The sequence below is a fragment of the Carettochelys insculpta genome, chromosome 9 (assembly GCF_033958435.1).
Source record: "Carettochelys insculpta isolate YL-2023 chromosome 9, ASM3395843v1, whole genome shotgun sequence".
Taxonomy (NCBI): domain Eukaryota; kingdom Metazoa; phylum Chordata; order Testudines; family Carettochelyidae; genus Carettochelys; species Carettochelys insculpta.
This window is the reverse complement of record NC_134145.1, coordinates 23,759,284-23,780,003: the sequence shown is the minus strand read 5'-3', so window position 1 is coordinate 23,780,003 and position 20,720 is coordinate 23,759,284. Positions and strand designations below refer to the sequence as shown.

Here is a 20,720-nt window from a genome sequence, read left to right as displayed (position 1 = left end):
GGTAGCTAGATTGACAAAATAATTCATCCACCAACCTAGAAAAGTTAACACTGGAGCTTAGACAGCTTAACCACACCACATAGGGTATTAAAATTTTTCACAGCCCAAAGTGATGTTGTTAGAATGATTGACCTTACTTTGTAACATAGATCAGGCCATTTGTGTTTAAGATTTTTACCTGATTTTAAAACTGCTCTCTTGAGATAAATGCACAAATATATAGGAAAGCAAAGATCCATCTGAAATCTGATTTGTATTTTTGATCCATCTTGTGTTAAATAAAGCAAGATGGATCCAAAGTCTACATTAAATGCAAAAGAAAAGTCATTACCATAACATGGTCAGTAAAACATTTTATGCTCTACTACTTTATGAAAATATGGTACATTCTTCTCCAAGACACTGCACTTAGAAACTGTTAAATGCCTAATACATTTCCTGAAATTATCTCCAGATGGTTGGCACAAAAATATTCTTAGTTTACACCAACACATTTATGTAATAAATGCTTGATCACAAAATACTGTAACTGTAATGCCATTAAGGGACCTGACATTAACTAGTCCTAGTTATTTCCTAAAGTAACCATATTTCTTATAAACAGTTGTTCCTGCAGTATACCAATTGCTGTAAAATGACAGTTGATTTTTAAATGGCATCCAGCGTATTACTCATATGGGCTAGGGCTGAAGTAACCATTTAAAACACAAAGCTTACTCACAGCATGTTAGTTAATCACTACCTGAGGGAAAGATAGCCAGCTAAGTACTAGTGGCTAACGCTTGAATAACCTTTGTATGACTTGGAATAATTTCGATTATATTGTCTTTGACCCTTATGTCCTTTTCCATGTACACAGTCCTCCAGAACAGTGAAGTAAGGGGATGTTTAGACAACCCTTGAGCAATTTGTGTTATTGGCTTCTACGCCCCCATACAAGCCAACGCAACATTCTCATTCCACCTACAGAAAAATAGGGGAGATCTAACAGATCTTAAGTAACTTATAAACAAATGTTCAGTAAATGTTGACCTTTTAATTATATTCAATGGACATATATCAGGCTTTGAACTTTGGCCACTGGTATGTGACTAACCAAATACCTCTTATCTAATGACACACATCATAATCTTCCTGGGCTGAAGCCCTGCTTCTGCTGAACACCTGCACGTTGCCATATATTCAAGTGTCAGTACTCTAACCCGCAATAGAGCATGAGTGGCTCCAAATCCAAACCACTACTGGGCATTTGTGTAGTACTCTAAGATTTTCTATGGGCAAGAGCAGGGGCATGCAAGATTTGGCCCACAGCTCACTTCTGCAGAAGGGAGCAGCAGCCACTCAAAGCACTAGGCTACTCCCTACAGCTCTCTGCATTGCAGAGCCGGGAGAACTTCCTGTGCTGACACTGCCTGTAGCAAAATCTTAGCTCCTATTGACAGGTTAGATTTTGCTTGGGGCAGGGGCAATGTGTGAAGTGCTCCCCAACCCAAGCAGAAAGTTACATGGAACAGCTAATGGGGCTGGGGCTAATGACAGGCAGGGAAGCCTCCTTGCAGTGTTTCCCATAAGCTGAGAACTTGGGGAGCCATCCAGCCATCCAGGAGAAATTGAAGTGCCACCCAGTTGGTCAGCAGAGCACTCACAGCCAGTGGCATGTTTCTACTGGTGGTGCACATAAACTTTATTCTGCACATGGATGGAAAAAGAATTGAAGGGAACCATGCCTCCCTGAGCATGGTGCTGGCTGGGAACTGCTTAGGTAAGGGCAGAGCACACCTCTGGCACACACCACCACCCAGGAATCCCCTTCATTAAACCAGAATCTTCTCCTACATCCATACCCATCCTGTAACCTACACTGCAGCCCTTTGCCTCAGGTCACCACCCATACCCTGTGCATCTTCCTCAAGTCATAACTTCCTCCGCCATCCATCCCCCAGGCCAGAAACTCTCCTGACCCTCAGTGCCCTGCCGTAGGTTACCAACCCCTCCTTTATCCAAAATCCCTCTCAAACCCTACACCCCAGTCCCCTGCCACAAACTCCCTTCTACACCCAAGCTCAATTACATATCTTGCATCTCCTCCATAAAGGCAGCCCTTGACTACCTACCAAAATCTTGGAGTGGTCCCCTGCCATCAAAAATAATTGCCCACCTCTGGGCCAGAGAGTATACCAAATTAAAGTAATCAGCTGTGGTGGGTGGGGACTCATGCTGTACTCCATCTTGTTCAGCCTCAAGCCCAAACCCTGTGCCAATGAAGCCAATGGGAGTTTTATCATGTTTATAGCCCTGTCTTTCCATCAAGTACAGTAGTCCCTCAAGTTACATAAGGGTTGTGTTCCCACACACCCTTGTGTAACTCGAATTTTGCAAAAGTCGGGGGGGCAGCTTTTTCCCTGGCGGAACATGTTCTTCAGCCACAGAAGCAGGAGGAACACCTGGACCACCTTTTGAAAGGTAAGTCCTAAATGTGGGGGGCAGGGGGAATTTGGGGAGGGTTAAGCCTGGCAGTGGGTTGAGACCATGGGATGGGGACAGAAAGTGAAGCCTGTGGTGGGTTAGGGCTGCAGAGGGAGCCAGGGGGTGGCATTGAGCCAAAGCCACATATGGGGGAAGGGGGTTGAACCAGGGCAGGGAGGTTGAGCCACGCCATGGCGGGGAGTGGGGGACGACTGAACCAGGGTAGGGGTGGTGAGCCAGAGCTAGGCCACGGGTGGTTAACCAGGCTGCAGGGGATTTGAACCAGGGCTGTGTGGGCCCAACAGGAGCAGGGGTTGAGCCAAGGCAAGGGGGAGCAGGATTTTGAGTTGTGCTTAACTTGTGTTAATGATAATTAAGTGCAACTGAAAATAGCGCATTTTGAGGGTTTACGGTATAGTTTTATGTTGTGTTATCTGGAACTGCAAAATGGTCTTAACTGCATTTTTTTAAAACATTACAAGAGCTTTTCAATCATGTTAAATTTACTGAGCTAAAGCAACGGAAAACAACACCCACACCATCAAGGTAAGGTCTGCTGGAACAGGGTCTAATGGCTTATCTACACACAACCATATCACTTTAATTATACTGCCATAATTAGAATAATACCACCATCCCTAGTATGGATAGATACACTGGTATAAAATGTGCCTAGAATGGACACAGATACACTGGTATAAAATGTGCTACCCTAAGGGAGTGGGACTAAACTCTACTGCTACAAGACAGTGTAACAGTAGAGTTTATTCACAGGCATAAGTGTCCAGATTAGAGATTGTGCAAGTGTGACTATTTTGACTAAAAAGTTACACCTATAACTGAAATAGTTGTGCCAGTACAAAAAGCATCCATAGACCAGACCTTAAAACGATGAGGCTACTTCCTTCACAGAAACAGGATTTATTGAATCGGCTGAGAACTTTACCCCCTACTGTTAATGCTCCCTTCCTTTAAATTTCCCAGAAAGAGAAGGGTAATTTGTGAGGCCAGTTTTTGAAAAATGTGAAGGAATTTAAAGGGTTTAGAAAGTAACTTTTTGCTATTTATCAGAGGGGTAGTCCTGTTAGTTGGTATCTGCAAAAAAAACACAAGAAGTCCTGTGGCACCTCATAGACTAACATATTTTGGAGCACCAGCTTTCGTGGGCTCCTTTATGCTCCAAAATATATGTTAGCCTGTGAGGTGCCACAGGACTTCTTGTTGTTTTTGCTATTTGCACTTTCACCTTAGTCCCATCACATCTGCGCACTTTTTTCTCATAACAGGGAAGATGAACAGTGCTGCCCCAAGAGCCTGTCAGCGCAGCTGCCGCACCAGCTCTCTCCCCAGGGGAAGGAAGACGCCTTCTGCTTACACCGAGCGCCCAAGTAACTTGGCGATAGAGACGTTTCAGGGAGGGGACTCAGGAAGCCCCTCGCCTCCCCGCAGCAGCGGCCAGCCCGCCTAGGCACGGCGGGAGAGCGGGCCAACGGCCAGCCGGGCCTCTCGGCCTGCTCAGGAGCGGCCCGACAGCTCGGGGAAGGTGAGCCCGGCTTCCGCCAGCCACCACTGCTCCCACCTCCTGCAGCTGCAGGCAACAGCCCCCGGCCCGGCGTGAGGCCGCTGCCGAGGGAGTCGGCCTCTAGCTGGGGGCGCGCCGCGCTGCCTGCCGTGCTCTGGGGGGTTTGCAGCAAGCCGAAGTGGTAGCGCGGCAGCTGCTCCGGCCCGGGCGAGGACGAACACCGGCCCGAATAAGAGGCGGAGGCGGACGTCTCCTCCCGCCCTGCCGGCCTCGGCTCGCCGCTTCCCCGCAGCATCTCCCGAGCCCAGTCAGCGCAGGCCGCGCATAAAATGGCGGCGCGCGGCGGGAAACCCGCGCATGCGCGAATAGGGGCGGGCGCCCGCCGCTGCAGCCTCGGTAGCTCCCGCTAGAGCCGCGGGTTTGGAGCTCACCAGAGGCGAGCGGAGTTTTGGGGGTTGGCCGTTTAAACGGCTGGCGTGGGAGTGCGCACTGCCGCAGTCGGTTTGGTCCCCGTCTACCCCAGCGGCGTGGGCCAGCAAAAGGAGTCAAGGCCCGCGGGGTGGAGCACCGCCGCTTGCTCCTAGTTCACGGGATCCAGTGCCCGCTCACGCGCCTTGCAGTGCCACCCGCAGAGCGGCCTCCGGAGCCCGCCCCCTCCGCACTGATTTTTTACCCCCCACACCCGTTTCTCGAAGAGCTGCCTGATGCCAGCGGGTCCCTCCCTTCCCTTTCGCGGGCCGTACCAGAGACTGAACCACTGACTGGGGCTGGCAAATAGAGCATTGCCAACGGCCCACCGATTTAAAAGTACAGTAGACCCTCCAGTTACGGGAGTTGTGTTCCTGCAAACCCCCCAGCTCGAATTTTCACTCAAGTCGAGGGGAGCCAGGCTTCCGCCCCGCTCGCCTGGGCTTGCGGGAGCCAGGAAACCGACCAGCCCAAGAGTGGCAGGAACCAGCCTCGTTCCCACATCCTTCTTGCTTGAGGGACCTGGGAAACTGACTAGCACTTTGCTGGTCAGTTTCCCAGGTCTGCAAGCAGCAGCCTGGCTCCCCTCCCCTTGCAGAGTAGGGAAACTCACCAGGGCAATACCCTTAGTCATTTTCCTAGTTCTAGCCAGGACAATGGGCGCTAAGAACCAGGAGCAGCCTGGCTTCTGACTCTCTTCCCCTCCTTAGAGGCAGGAAACTAACTAGGGCCCCTGCCCTGCTCAGTTTTCCCCCTTCTGCAAGCTGAAGCAGCCTGGCTGGCACCTCGTTCCCAGCTTCCTACCACTCTGGGGACCAGGAAACTGCTGCTGTCAGGAGCAGCAAGTCAGGCTGCTGCCCGACAGAAGCAGTTTCACACTCCTGTCAGGGGCCGGAGTCACATTAACTGAAGACACACGCAACTTAGTAGCACATAGCTCCAGGATTTATGTAGGAGCTGAAACATCAGGCCGTTTAAATTGCTGCCAGAGCTCTGAACACTGGTGAAGGACAAGTGATCACATTACCCTCAACTAAGTATTGGACAGCAGAGAGGGAAGGGAATGATACCTTCCTAGCACCTGAAATAAGCCCTGTGGTGGTTGCCACTCTGATGGGTGTGGGTGGGTGGGGTGTTCTAGAGTTGCAGGAGGCAGCTACCCCATGCCTTGGGGTGCTGGGGACCTCCCTCCACCAGTGCTGCTCCTAGTGTGTCTCCCCCAACCCATGGGGAGCAGGAAAGGGGGAGGCAGCAGCACCAGTCACCCTCCAGGTTCTCCTGCGTAGCTAGGAGCCAGGCACAGCTGCTCTTGAGCTGGGGGAAGCTGGGCAGCAGCTGACATGGTGAGGCTCCCTGCTCCCCTAAGCTGCAGGGAACCCAGTGGCAGCTGCTCCTCCTTGCAAATATGGGGCAATTAGCCCCTTTCTTAAAATACATTGGAACACTTCCCTGGTGCCCAAAATACAGGGCTGTCCCAGCCCAGGCAGGACAGAGAATCAGCAGGGGGTGGGTGGGGGGGTGTGACAGAAGAGGCTGACCCTAATCCCCAACCACTTTGAGGCCCTGCACCTTCCAGGAGGCCCAGATGCAAGACCCACCTTCCCTCACTCCAAGAAAGTCTGTCACCAGCCATGAACAATCAATAAAGTTGAGGTAGACTTGATACCTATGTACACAGGAAAGAGCTATTTGAAAAGGGGCTTCAAGGAAGTTATAGTCAAGATACCAACAAGATAAACTTAGCTCAGTAGTTTGAGCACTGGCCTGCCTAAACCTGCAGTTGTGAGATCAGTCCTTGAGAAGGCCATTTAAAGGGTCTGGGGCAGTTTTATTTAAAAATAAAATCTGTCAGGGATGGTGCTCAGTCCTGCCGAGAGAGAAGGGGATTGGATTCAATGACCTCCCAAGCTTCATGAGATGTATATTTCCCTACTATAAAAGGGATCACTCAGGTTTTTTTTTTACTGTATGCTTTTTATTTATGGAAGATTCATTCCATTTATAAATTCATATTTGATATATTGCTTGATTGACTACAATGCTCAGTAACAGACTTTCAAAATTCTACACAACATTACTGAAGTGGAAGACAAGAAATATTTAAGCCATGACTAATTTGAACACTAGTTTGCTTTGTACACTACACCTTTTCTTAACAGTAGTCATACAAAAGAACCACTAGCTAATCTGAAAAAGTCCTTTAAAAAGACTTTAAAAGAAAAAAAACCACACACAACTGAAATAAGGACTAGTGCTCTGCATTGATTGGTCTAATAAAAATATTTTGAAAAATATCTTTTCAGATACCCTTAACTATAAATAATCAGGGAACTGCTTGAGGCTATTTTTATTTTTGCAATTATCCTTAGTTTGGTCCAACCAGAACCTCATTTAATCTTCCTCAATCATAATGCAGACAGATGCAAAACAATGCCATGGGGTGTAAAATGGAAGCACTTTTTAAAAGTGCTCCAATGATGATAAAGGGATTTCATCCTTTGGGGAAAAAATTCATAGCTAGTTTTATCCTCAATTCTATTTTTTCCTTTTGCCAATTATAGTCTCAAGTGCAAATAAAATAGAAATTCAAACCAATGACAAATTATCAATTAGCAGCACATTTAGCAAGTCACAATACAGTAAAGTCATTATCTGTAGAATACTTATTACCAGCAAGTCTCAATCTACACAACACATTAAATTGTATTTCCAGAAGTAAAGTTTTCTTTAAATAAAGGACTTTAGTGGTAGATAATTATTTGCTGAGAACAAAGAATCTTTACACTTATCTATTGCTACAAGAAAAATTGTCAGTATTGGATAAAAGTGACAGCATACCCTAAATAGGGTATTTTAGAATGTACAAATGTCCACTAACAAAGTGTTCTAAATATAAATATATTTTCTCAGCTCCTCAAAATACAGTACTCAGGGGCAATCACTGTCAACTGTTTTGACTAATGTAGGAAATAAAAACCAAGCCAGATAGTTGAGTAGTGACTATTACAGTTTGTGTTATTGTACAAAGTGAGTCCACAGGTCGACATTTTTTCTTCATCCACTATAGAATCTGCAGTACATACAGCCATATCATTTAAATAAGCCATTTTGACAAAGTGACAAGGTTTACTATACAGTGATTTTTTTTTTTTTACTGTACTGAAGTAGAACACACAATGAACGTGCTAGTATGTTTGAGATGAGTTTCAACCAACAAAATTAAAAGCAGCAGATCAAAGCAATTTTTACTTCTGTCAGATCTAGCTCACAAGTTCAGGCTGTACATTTATTCTGCGAAGGACATCTTCAGGCATACAAAAAACAGGACTGACAGGCTTTATTTGTTCTTCTCCTAACAATGACAGCCCAGCAATTCCAAATAAGGTATGAAAAGGATCCACCTGAAAAAAATTAGGTCTTAATTTATACACACTGACTACTAAAACCCTTTAGATGAGTTTACAGTAAACTGAAAGCTCAATGGTTGTTAAAGATTTAATTTAAGACAATGCAGGTGTACAAATTCCTCTTTTAGTATGCAATTACTTTAAAATATCAGAAATAAGTATTCAGATATTGAGAGAAATCAATAGCCAGTTTCAAGTTGTATACATAAAGACTACAAATTTGATGCTTGAATTCGTGGTGTTTGTCATCCCCAGAAAAAAAATCTGAGCAACAGATCACATGCAGATACAGTAAACCCTTGATTTAATGGACCCTGATGTAACAGGCTTTGGAAATAGACGCTGTCTGCCAGCCCCCCTGCCCCCTCTTAAATAAATGCCAGAAATTCACCAGAGCCACCACCGAGGCTGGAGGAGCTACTGGAGTGGCTGGGGCCACCAGGGCCAGAGGAGTGGGAAGTGGAGTGGAGGGCTGAGGAGCACCACAGGAGCTCTCCTACCCCAGCCCCACCAGTGGAGAATGCCAGCGCCAGGCCACCACCACCGTCTGCAATGGAGCTGACAAGCAGCTACAGTGTCAGAGGCTGCTGCTCGCTGGCAGGCTAGAGGCGGCCATGCTCTACCTTCACGTAGGTGGCTCAGAGCCAGACGCTGGAGGAGCTGCAGCACTGAGAGTCGGAAGCAGAAGAAGGAACCAGGCTGGCATTCAGCTGCTCTCCTGGTAATTGGGAGATGAAAGTTTGAGGGGAAGAGGGAGCAAAGGACAGGAGTGAGTGATGGGCTGGGAAGGTCAGTGCATCACCACACAGTATAAACATTTAGATATAAGAGACTTCAGCATTAGACACCCCTTCCCTCCATTAGTCCGCTAAACTGAGGGTTTACTGTAATGGAAAAGGGTAAGAGTTCTACAAATTCCTCTATGCATTGTTATAACACAGTAAGTCCAGCTCCTTATGATTCTACCATATACAAATGTAATAGTTATAGGCTAAGTCTGGTGATCTAAAACCAACTCTGCCATAAACTTAAGATTTGTCACCGAACATTATACTGCTTTTTGGCAATCTCTGTGAGCATGGAGCTGTGGTGACAGGTCTTAGAGGAAGCATACAACTCTAGGGAAGGAAAGAAAAGTGAGCCATAGGAGGGAAGGCAGACGCACGCATGCAATTCTGAGATTTAAAGATTCCTTTGCGAAATTAGAAATTTTCCAGAAAGCTCCTATACAATTTGTATATTCCCAACAAAGACAGCACAAAAGGCTACTTAAACCCTCAGGCATAGGATACGCTTTCAGGGATTTAGCCTGAATCCTCCAGGATCAACCCCAACCCTCCATTTTTTGCTCTCTCCCACCAGGCTGGGGCAGAGTTTTAGGGGACTGTAGGCTCTGGGCTAAACCTGGGGCAGGAGGTTGGAACACAAGATCAGGGATCTGGAATGGAGTCTGAAGAGGGTCCTAGAAGGGGGCAAAGCACTGGTGTGCAGGCTCCTGCTGGGTGGCAGTGGTGCCTGCCCCTCCCTGGGAGCATTCTGGCTATTTCAAGGGGCAGCATAGGCCAAGACAGAGAGGGAGCTTGCCTTAAAGACGCTCCACTCCACTGCCAGAGACTGCAACCAGAGTCTCTAGGAATGACCAGTTGATCAAAATTAACTGGTTGCTTTGACCCACAAGGAGCTGACCAGGCATACCCAAACTAGATGCTATTTACTGTTTGAGTTGGGTAGAAAAGGCTTGCTAAGAAAAGCGATAGTCCAGAATTCCAGCCAAAATCAGCTACACAAGCAGGAAAACCATTGAGTTGGTTCACAGCCAGTTCTCTTTATAGCCAGATGACAAAAGCTTCTGTCCCCTAGAACTGCTGATTAAAGGCTTTATACCCACTGACTGGTCTGGCACAAAGGAAGGCTGGAATTGGATGGCCTTTGCTATGACAGCTCACAAGAGATCAGCAGCCACAAGCAGCCACTGAGTCAGGGACAGCTGGAAAGAACATGGATAATGGTAAGCACCAAAGTTTACAAGATGATCAAAACCAGTGTCGTTTTACTATTAATGTAACCACAAAGGAATTTTTAAAAAAAAATAAAAAAAAATAAAGGTAGACTCAAATGCCTGAATGTACTGAAGAAATTCTTCTAGTGATTGAAATCCCAATACCATAAACCCCCAACTTATGCAAATTTTGACTTACATGTGGTTGCTCAGGCACACAACCTATGCATAAGTTGGGACAGATCTCCCATCTTGGCTGTACCTCATTCCCTGCTCCCATTAGTGGCAGGGAGCCCAGAGCCAGGCACAGCAGCCCTGTTCCTCCCCAGCTGGGGGGATACCAGGGGCCAGACCAGTGCAGCAACATAGCTGCTCCCCAGCTTCTCACAGATGGGGGAGCCAGGGTCTGGAGCCAGCAGCAGTGTGCTGCACCACCTGGCCAATTCCACTTGCTGATTTCGACTCACATTAATCCAAGCAATGCATAAGTCAGGGTTTCACCATACTGACCAAACTGACTAGAGTGCAATTTAACCTTAAATATGTTATTTTAACCTTCCATTTTAATGGAGCTCACTTATCTTTATATTTACAGCTTACATTTCAGCAAAAATGAATAGGTAAACTAAAGGATACATATTCTTAATGCTCTCAAACAGCACTTATCCAAAAAGCCTCCACAAATAACTGGATAAAGACATCTTTAGTTTTTAAACTTCTTTTTAAATGCCATGTGTTTCCACAAGGAAACACGCAGATCAGTTAAGGCAGCATTTATCCTGCTCACACTCGTGGACTACCGCGCATGTGCGTGCACACACATACCCCCTTTCACAAACCTGCAAACCCCGAGTTTCAATCTTAAAAAGTATATTTAAATAAACTTGCCATATCTCCTGGTCTGTCAGCAAATCCACCAGTCTCCTCATCCTGGCAAGCCAAGATAAAGCAGCGCAGCTTCTCTCTGTCTATCCAATGTAATCTACCAATTATCTTCAGAGATGCTAACACCCACCAGGAATAACATACATCTGGTAACTGGCAAATATAGAAGCAGATTAATTTTTTTTTTTTTAAAATACATTGGTTGCAGTAGAAATACGACGGTTTCATGATGCCACCAGCTATATAATCAAAATATTAGTAAGCAGACAGCACTATTCCTTGTGCATAAAGCAGTGTTCAGAGATAGCTCTTCATTCTTCTGTCACCCAGACGAATCACAAGTGTTCTGCTGCTTTTTGAGACCTTGTCGTCAACTCATTCTTCAACTCTGAAGAAAATCATTTAAATGGTATTTCCATTTTTGTGGTCAACTAATAATTTCACAAAAACTTAATTTGAAAGAATTTGTCTGCTGCATCCACATTCAGAAAGCTAGTGATAGCTAAAATCAATTATTCCAGATTATTCAGGTGTTGGACACAAATATTCAAGTACCTCAAATTATAAATCCAAGAAGTATTTTTTCTGGTTAATTTATACAAATCTTGTATGGCACAGCAACTCTAACACATCACAATATGTTCAGGTCCTGATTCAACAACGTATTTTCAGGCCTCCAACTATGCTGAAAACATTACATCTACTTAAAAAGAGATCCATAATGGATGTTACAGCATGGGAATCAAGATTGGAAATTGTTTTTACTCAAAAGTTTTGTAACAGTATTTGAAAGAAGGCTGTGACATCCTCTATAAGTTAGAAAAGAATTCAAAAGTACAAATCCTCTATATTAAGAGATTTTTTAAAAAAAGGGAAGCAAATACCTTCTCTGGCCTTCCATTGAGACCTCCAGAGGGTAACTGACGTTCACAAAGCCACCAGCCCAGCAAGTCAGCATTTATTTGATGCAACTGGCCTGTTATAGCCAGAAATCCTGTGCAACAATAGATCTAAAATTACAGACAAAGTTCATGTGTAGTTCAGAACTAAGTAGCATTTAACATACTAGATGTTGGAGGATCACAAAGCAGGATTCCACTTTTTCACCTTACACTATTAAAAATACACAATTTAGAAAATTAAGTGTTTGGCTTACAGAATGAACATACTACTCCTCCACTGTTACTTTTTAAATCCAAGGACAAATAACTTCATTTTTATATAAAAACAAAAGGAAGTCACTCAATAATGCAATTATCAGAATGTAATATTTTACTACTATACTCTAGTTGTCATTAAAAGCAAAATGTAATTTGTAGAGTTCTAAAAGATTAGATTCAATGTTAAGGTATTTCTCAATGTACGCAGGACCTTACAAGTGACTTAGAATTTAAAAAAAGTATTTTGGAGGGGACTATAAAATAGTTTCATAAATAATTAAGTTTCTCTACATTAAATCCTTCCAGATTATGATGCTCAGCACAATTACATAAAATGAACAGTTGACTGCAATTAATTTTAACACATTTTAATACTACTTCAATATAGATTTAAGTTTCCATCAACTGGTAATTCAGACTAAAGTGTCTGAATCAAAATCATCCAAAGTTAAGTTACATAGAGTGTTTCTAAAAGCAAGTCATCTTCCTAGACATTTATCGTTTAATGAGCTTTAGCTGTACCCCTTTCACCTTACCTCTAGGCAGGCTACCACCTTAGAAGCAAGTTTACCAGCACTATCCAGAAATTATCTGCATTACATCTGCAGATTAGTGGAATCTACAATATTGAATTCTTTTCGTCTTAATTCCAACTCAACTAGAACTATAATTAGGGCAAACAAGATATATCACTGTGCAAGCCAGTGATTTACAAGAAGTTAAGATATGTTTAACAGAGGAAAAAAGGAATTTATAATGTAAATCAAAGCACAATTTGAAACAGTGTCTCCTTAACAAATCTGAAAGCTAACTACTTTTTTGCACAGCTGCATACTTGTCTGCTTTTGCAGCTTTGTTACATTTTTAACTCATCCCTGCCAAGTCTGAAACAAAAATTCTCACCACAATACAAAACAATGTGTTTAATACTGATTTTTCTAGATGAAATTCAGGTACTAAACCACTAACATATCAATTCTGTAAGTTTAGTCTGAATTCCTGACAGATATTAGAAACAGTTATCAAATACCTAATTTTTATATTTAAGAATTTCTTGCTAATTTAAAATATTTCACACTTACCTGCCCGGCATGAGATTCAGAACCTGGTCTGCAACCAAATCCTCCATCAAAGTTCATACAGGACAAAACAAATTTTACTGCTTTTTCCACATCAACAACATCTAGCTTCCCCTACAAATAAGAAAATGGCTTTAACATCTTTTCTATCCTCACTAAGTAAACAATAGCTACTGTAAGATTTTTCTGCCATTTAATATCAGCCCTACTGCAGAACTTACCAAAAGAGCAAGTGTTGCTGCAGCACAGAAAGAAAACCTTGTATCTATTTCTCCTACAGAGGAGGGAAAACAGTATAACTACAAAGAACTAGCTTTGATAAATATATTTCTATGCCAACAAAGAGGATGTATTCTATTATAGAGTGAGGTAAGTCACTAAACGTGGGCGTTTCCCTGAATGCCATGCTGAATATAAAGTCTGTATATAAACATGAATTAATAATCCTTTGATCACTTTGTGGTTAATCTGATAACTATTCATGTTTACCTCAGCAAATGGTAATTTATTTTTTCAATTTATAAAGAGCATTCACTGAATGGAAGACACCGGCTAACCGATGTCAGAGACTCATTTACCAATATATTACCTACGCCATCCACTCAGCTCTTCAACATCACGATGAGCATCTGTGCAGCCTTCAGAACTTTGGCCAAAGCAAGTTAAAGAGCAGTGGACCCTCAAAAATACACCAACACAACCTCCACAATGCTCATGGTCCTCAGCTGATGTGAAGGCACAAATGCAGAAAACCTCTTAGGCCAGCTTTACACTGGAAAGTTTTGCAAGTATAGTTTCATCACTGAGGAGAGCGGTTTTGATGGAATTTCTATAGTGGCAAAATGAAAAAATCCCTGCAGTAGATACAATTATATTGCTAAAGCGTTCATGTTATTTTGCTAAGGAAACTAGTAGTTATACCTGCACAAGTAGTGCAAACACTAGCCGGTGTTGCTATACCAGCAATCCTTTCTCCAGTGTAGTTTAGGCCCCCATAATTAGAACTCAATATTGTAAACGGTACCCAGATGCAAACAGAGAATAAGTTCAGTTTTTGCAGAACTGGTACACTTGTTGTCAAACACTCCATCAGGCAAGCATGTAGCCACATTAAATACTTGCATTAGCTCCTGAATTTTCCCCAGGTGTGGCCTCATTTATAGTGCATTTCTGTAATCCAATCTAATAAATTTACCTTCTTGTTACTATGTGTCATATCCCTGTTTGTCACCATACAGCAGTAAAGTTACACAAACGGGATCCAACTTAAAAGCTGATCATCCATAACACCCACACATAGCTTATTAACATAAAAATGAAAATGAGGAAGACAACAGGTTTTTGAGATATAATACTGAAATATTTTAGTGACTAAAATACTTTAAAATGTCTGTCAACAGCAGAAAGGGCGAACATACCTTTTAAGAATACAGAAGTCAAACTACATAAATATTTTAGAAGTTGTGAATGCAAACATTTGTGGGGGGTCGTTACTATGGAGGGATATAATTCCTTTTATAACCCACAAATTACTATTTAGTGATTTCTAAGTTAATGTAAAAATATCTGATATAGTTTATATTGGAATGAGAAGACTCTCCATCATAACCTCTTATGAAGTTTTAAGTTGTCAGCAGTTTCAGCGAAGGCTGATCAGTTTTTATTATTTAGTTCCATTTTTCCTCTATGTTTACAGCTGTAGCAGGCAATAACCATGCCATGGACCAGACATAGTTCACCAGTGTTTGCCCCTGGTAGGCCACCAGTGCTTTAGTTCACCTGTGCCTCCATGGGTACAGGTGCTTGCAGCTCATGTACTGATATGTATTGCTTCCCACAGCCAGCAGGCACTTCAAGCATCCATATCCATTGAGGTGCAAATACAGTGCCAGTGGCCTGCCAGGGAACCCTCTGCATCTTATTGCCCACAACTAGTTTAGAGGTACAAAGGTACACAGTAACAAGTCACTGGTTGTTACGTAAGAGCTCCTTTTCACATAGTGAGGCAAAGTTTGTGCATGATACCAAGTAAAAAACATGCAAAAACCACCTGTTCCTAACTGCTTTACCATATGACATAGCAAGCCATGAGATTTTGAAGGAAAAGAGTTACCCCATTTGTCTCCAGCAAATGATCCATCTTCTTTTTGCAGGCTCTTTACATAATCAACAATTTTATTTACATCGACAACATGTAGACTCTCATATAAAGTAAGAATCTGCAAAACAAAAATAAATCTATTGCTAGAAGGGTAAAGTTTCCCCGAATTTCAGAGAAACTGAACCCTCGTTTTCTTAAAAATCAAAACGCAAACATCCATTGATCCTGAACATAAAGCACTCAGTTTTTCATTACATATGATGAACGCGTATCCGTAAGTTTTTTAAATTCCCACGTTAAGATGAAGATTTCTATGCATAATCTCAACAATCTCTTTCTCCAGTTCAAAGTTTTAACACAGTTTGACTTAAGGTAGCATCATGGAATATGGTATTGATTTATTATTCTGATTATGACTGGATTTTCTTAAAGATAAAGATGTTCTGAGCATGTAGTAGTAAAGCACACTTAAGTAATGGAAAGGTACAGAAAGCTTTTGGAGAGGAAACAGTTTTGCAAATAGCAAAAAGTCATCTCATCTTAAGAGATGACAAACTTTAAGAGTATCCCTCATTAAGTACATGCTTAACAGTGAAAAGATGTTAATTAAATTATTGCAAACAATCACGTGATTCATTGTACACTATCTCTAGATTGGAGGTTTCTGTCAACAGAACATACATCCAGACTGCAAATATCTTGGAAGAGATCTGCCAGTCAGGAGCATTCTTGTACACCTCCTTCCACAAGGAAGGAAAGATGTTTCAGCAGAGAGGCCTTTTCTGATATTTGGTCCAGCACACCTACCTGCAAAAGATATGCACACGCATTGCGCAATTGGCATATCTTTTGCCAACAATTCCCCACAATCTAGACATAGCCCCAGAGGTTCTTCCTAGAGCTTTTTTGAACAGCATTTTAAGGGAGTGGGAGAGGAAGAAAACTGCAACACTGAAAAATTTTACCCAGGTTCTCTTTATGTGATGACTGCAATTTAAATCTTATGCAGTTGAAAGAAAAAAAAAAAACACATCCAGCAACTCCATAATTCCAGCTACAATGTTTGAAGTAATCTATACTTTGCAGTTTACAATATTGCACAATATTTGAGTGTTACAATATGCTTTTTTAAGAAAAGAAAAAGCAGAAGGTAGAATGGCAATATTAATAAGGTTGTAACTTTTAAATAAAGAGTAAAAGCAGACATTAGGCTTCTTATGGTAACTTGCACATTTCATATTTTAGACTAGCAGTTCTAGAATTCTTAATTTAAAATAATGAATACAGTATGTGCCAGCTGGTTTAGTTTAGGATTACTAAAAGAACCTCAGATATGCATTTACTGTTTTAAAATTTACCAATTCAGTTGCAATCACAACATTATTAAGCATAAGAAATTTAAATAAAAGGGAAGAACCTCAAGACTTACTTCCTCTCTATACTAGTCTGAGAATTTCAAGAACAAATCTTTTGGCTGGCCAATGTGGATTGTGCCCAAACTTATGACCAAGTGTGGCTCCCTACCGAGGGGAACATAAGAACCACAGCTGGGACTCACTCAACCTAAGGAGAATGGAAACAGCAATTTCCTCGGGTCTCAGAGTAATTCTAGAGCTAAAGTGTGAATCATCAACTCTAGATTCAGGTAATACATGCCAAGACTCATCACTGACCTGAGAAATTCCTGGCCTTCTCTCTCACTACCTGACAGAACTACGCTTTTTCATCCTATTCAAGGATTACAACCCACACCATTTCTTCCCTAGAAAATTGCCTTTGATGCAGCAGCTTGTGTTATTCCAGACCACTATTTTAGGTCACTGAGGAGAAAAAGCAGCAAAAGCTGCTGTTTACCAGTTTTTTTATCCACAAATTCAGCTCCCAGCTTGCCAATTCTAGCAGCTACCTTACAGAGAAGTGACTCACGAGCACCATGCAACAGAGTAGGGCCAACAAACCCGTGCAAAAAATGGGGGGGTAGGAAATATGACCCTGTGTGTCCATCTCACACATGGCCCTGGCTTCTGTGCCACATGGCACATGTGCCAAGGCTCTGGACTTCAGCAGGTGAGGGGAGAGGGGGAGAAGAAGAGAAGTTTGTCAGGAAATTCACAGAACTAAATTTTTCTAATGAATAAATCATGCTGAAATAGAGCATTTCAAAGTGACAACAGAATTCAAATACCTTGGTAGTATCCAGAATAGCCAGATTTACTAAATGAAGCAGGTGTTTTCACTTACTTCCAATATCTTCCCTATATATTTACCTGAACAGCACTAAGGGTATATAAAAGGTGAGGGTCATGACCTATACTGGCACTTATTCCACCGCACTCATGTTGACAAGATTTGATGAATGCCAGAATTTCTTCTTTGCTCATTCGTTGCAGTTGTCCCATGAGATCCATTACTGTCAGTCCCCAGTAGACACCACTCATCCTCAGATACTCTGACATACAGTACTCCTAAGTAGTACAAAAATTTTAGCTCTTAGAGACAAAGAGAGCAGAGATACCCAAGTTTCAATCTGCAAAGATGATAAATAATTCAACTGCATCCATATGTGGGGTCAGATAACATTCCATTATTGTGTTAATTCAGCATTAGGCTAATGATTCTTTCTACAATATTTTTATGTATTTTATAAAAAACATTTTTAAAAACCACTGCAAGGAAATTGTATTTGGAAATGTGATGTGAAAGCCTGGTGCTAATACCAAAGCCCTCAGTGACTTCACTGGACCCAGAACTTCATTCCTCAGCTCAGTTGAGGATCTTACTGGAAGATCCATTCAATGAGGAGAACAAGTATTTTTGCCTCATAAGAGGGTGAGAAAACAGGATTCTGGGTCAGCAACAGATAACCAAGGTCTTCTCCCTCAAAATACCGTAAGGATGGATGAACAACCAACCAACCAACCATATCCTGACAACAGTACTTTCATAAGTTAGGACTATTTGACTCAGGTTCACTGTTAAAGACAGATTTGCTGGTTGGCTAGGAGGAGGAAAAAAAAAGCAAGAGAAAGAGGCACAACATGCCTTGTGTTACCTGGGGACCCATGGGAATTTCAGATGTGTGAAAATATAAATTGCTGCAGCGTACAAGAGTGCTCTCTTTTGTTTATGTTTGGCAAAGATAACTGCAACTTAACTTCTCAGGTGAAGACCTCTGAAATTATTTCTCTTTTATACTCAGACTAGTTTATTATAATAAACTGAATTTAATGCTACACTTGAAATACAGAAAGTCTCAGAGTATATTTTCTAGTACCATTTAGATTAGATCTAGTAACGCCAAACTTATTATCAGATAGAAATGTTACTAGGACATGCAACCTCTTCCCAAAATATTAAGTATCAGTATAGGAAAAATTTATCCCAATAAGCAAAAGACAGCATTTCCCAGGTCTCAGAGTAATTCTAGAGCTAAAGTATTAATCTTCAACTTTTGAGTCAGATAATACATGCCAACTCCCATCATTGACCAAGGAAAACAACCACCTCCACCTCTCAGAACAACAGAATATTTCCCTTTAATCCTTGGCTTTGTGTTCAGAGACAAAAAAGGAAACATCTTAACTAAGAGTGAGCAAAATATGGTCAGCAGGCTGTATGTAGCCCACAAATGCAGTGGGGAGTCTCAGGAAATCCCACTGGCTGGTTTCTGACCAATGGGGGAATCTTCCTGTTTGAAGCATCCTTCCCCTTCCTCTCAGGCTGGCAGACCCATGTCAGGTGTGCTGGCTGGGAGCCATCCAAGGAAGTTTTCTGGCCAAAGCTGTATCCAACGTCACAGCCTCTCCCTATGCCCCCAACCCTCTGTTCCCCCACTCACATACCACAAACCCTATGCCCCCTTCCTTCACCCCATCTCCTTCCAGACCCTGCAGCCTCATCTCCTACCCCAGATCACAACCCACATATCCCTGCACCCCAGTCCCCTGCCTTATGTCACAGCTGCCTCCTTCACCCAAACCCCACATGCCCTCCTACATCTCAAGCCTTTACCCAAGCTCCCTTCTACACTCATCTTCCACTCCAGACCCCACACTGCCCTCATTAATTTCATGGAAGAGTGCAGCCCTCAACCACTTCTCAAATTCTTCGACTGCCCCCTCCCCTTCAAAAAATTATTGCCTATCCCAATCTTAAGTTGTCACCTACCAACCTTCTACTACCAGTGCAAGGAATGGCAAGGTATACTGCTATCATCATAGTATTACCAATGGAAAAGTAAATACCTACGTAATCATCTTTCTTTGCACCATAAGAAGCTATATAATCTGCATGTTTCTCCAAAAGCAATGTGCTTGGTGCATCAGTTTTTATAACTACATCCTTCTGCGGTGTTCCCTTTAAAAACAAGTCACATTTTTATTAACAAATAAAAAAAAATCTCCATATCAATTTAAAAAACTATTATAGTTACAAGTAACATTTAAATTTATTCTGACAAATCAAACCAAATATTAATTCTTGTTATGTGAATCTCTGGAGGCTGAGTACCTCCGCACTTCCTTCAGGAAGGATTTCTCTGCTTTAGTCTCTCTCGGTGGTTTCCAACTTCTTTCACATAGCCCACAAATATGCCTCTGGCTACCTCTAATGTGGGATAGTGAAAATGTGAGGGGGGTAAACTAGTAGATACTAGACTCCTTTTCGCCGCTGAAGGGAGGCGCTGCAGCGAACCCATGCGGACTGGCTAAAGGCCTCCACGTGGCTGGGCCTGGGCTTCCCGCCGCCCTCCGCGTGCGGGCCACAGCTCAGATTCCACCTCCCCGCGCGGCAGCCGTAACCTCAGCCGGGGGTCGCCCGGCGCCTCCTGCTCACCCCGAACCCTAAATCCCTCGAAGCGGGACGCCCCACCCCACCTCCGGCCCAGCATCACGAACCCCTCTCCCACCTTGACTACTTTACTTCAACGGCCGCGGCCCCACTACCCGCCCGCTTTAGGCCCACCCGGCCACGGGCGCCGGACTTCATCAGCGCGGGCCGTCGCCGCCCGCGCTCTCCAATGAGACAACCGGCCCAGGGGACTCGATCCAACCGAGCTCGCCAGGCGCAGGCCAGGGCCCCCGACCGAAAGAGAAGACCTATAATCAAGCGTCACGGAAGGCCCACGACCACAGAAGCCCGCGCCGCGAACAAGCCACCCACCATGTTACAGCCTTCACCGCACGCCGCGCAACTGCCCCACGCGCGTGGCGGCTGAGAAAGAGGAGGCGGCGCCCCGCCCAGCGTCGCAAGCCCCCTCCAAGGGTGTCCGCGGTGCTGCCTGCGCAGTCTGGGTACTCCCCACGAGCGCCCCGCCTAGCCAGGACTGCTGAGTGCTGAGCGTGCGCCCTGACTGGGCGACGAGCTTAGGTGCCGCGCGCGCTGCCTGCCCAATAGATACAGACCGACACGGCCCGTTATCTGTTACCACCCAATAGAGAGCGCTGGAGGGGGAAACGTGGCCGAGTCTCGCCCTGGCGCTGCCCTGCCTAGCGCGCGTGGCCTGGCCGGGCGCTGTGGTTTCGAATCAGTGCTTTAATCCCAGACCCCCCAGATACGCAGCGCGCCCGCGGCGGGTTTACCTGCCGGAGATGGAGCTGTAGGGCGGTGGCAGCACGAGGCCCTGCTGCCAGGTT

The 20,720-nt window shown here is 43.7% G+C and overlaps 2 protein-coding genes and 2 non-coding genes across 7 annotated transcripts in view; all 4 read right to left on the bottom strand.

Annotated features, from left to right (window-relative positions):
- Nucleotides 1-4,419, bottom strand: part of MSH4 (mutS homolog 4) — a 77,786-nt gene extending 73,367 nt beyond the window's left edge. Inside the window, exon 1 of the mRNA XM_075002573.1 lies at nucleotides 4,046-4,419. Within this exon, the coding sequence (XP_074858674.1) occupies nucleotides 4,046-4,283 (238 nt within the window). The 5' untranslated portion in view covers nucleotides 4,284-4,419. The remainder of the gene's footprint in view (nucleotides 1-4,045) is intronic.
- Nucleotides 4,420-6,409: 1,990 nt separating this feature from the next.
- RABGGTB (Rab geranylgeranyltransferase subunit beta) lies at nucleotides 6,410-20,372 on the bottom strand. 4 transcript variants are annotated; one of them, XM_075002574.1, is made up of 9 exons: nucleotides 20,248-20,372; nucleotides 19,336-19,443; nucleotides 17,355-17,552; nucleotides 15,100-15,205; nucleotides 13,208-13,260; nucleotides 12,990-13,100; nucleotides 11,632-11,757; nucleotides 10,751-10,900; nucleotides 6,410-7,857 (listed from the first exon to the last, which is right to left on the bottom strand). In XM_075002574.1, the coding sequence occupies exons 1-9, from the start codon at nucleotides 20,248-20,250 to the stop codon at nucleotides 7,717-7,719; spliced, it is 996 nt and encodes a 331-aa protein (XP_074858675.1). In that variant the 5' UTR covers nucleotides 20,251-20,372; the 3' UTR covers nucleotides 6,410-7,716. The 4 variants fall into 4 exon arrangements, with proteins under 4 accessions (XP_074858675.1, XP_074858677.1, XP_074858678.1 ...); XM_075002575.1 differs by lacking the exon at nucleotides 6,410-7,857 and adding an exon at nucleotides 9,683-9,850; XM_075002576.1 differs by lacking the exon at nucleotides 19,336-19,443 and having other exon boundaries at nucleotides 20,248-20,370.
- On the bottom strand, nucleotides 16,679-16,761 carry LOC142018146 (small nucleolar RNA SNORD45). The gene has a single exon (XR_012646744.1). It is a non-coding gene; the product is annotated as a small nucleolar RNA SNORD45 (small nucleolar RNA).
- LOC142018083 (small nucleolar RNA SNORD45) lies at nucleotides 18,494-18,576 on the bottom strand. Its single transcript, XR_012646683.1, has one exon. It is a non-coding gene; the product is annotated as a small nucleolar RNA SNORD45 (small nucleolar RNA).
- Nucleotides 20,373-20,720: the final 348 nt, after the last annotated feature.

Excerpts from the sequence above, each read along its gene's own strand:
- RABGGTB (XM_075002574.1), bottom strand. Across the intron at positions 17,553-19,335 it reads GTGCAAAGAAAGATGATTAC|GAGTACTGTATGTCAGAGTA; the intron begins GTAGGTATTTAC and ends TGTACTACTTAG. Across the intron at positions 15,206-17,354 it reads ATACCCTTAGTGCTGTTCAG|ATTCTTACTTTATATGAGAG; the intron begins GTAAATATATAG and ends TTTGTTTTGCAG.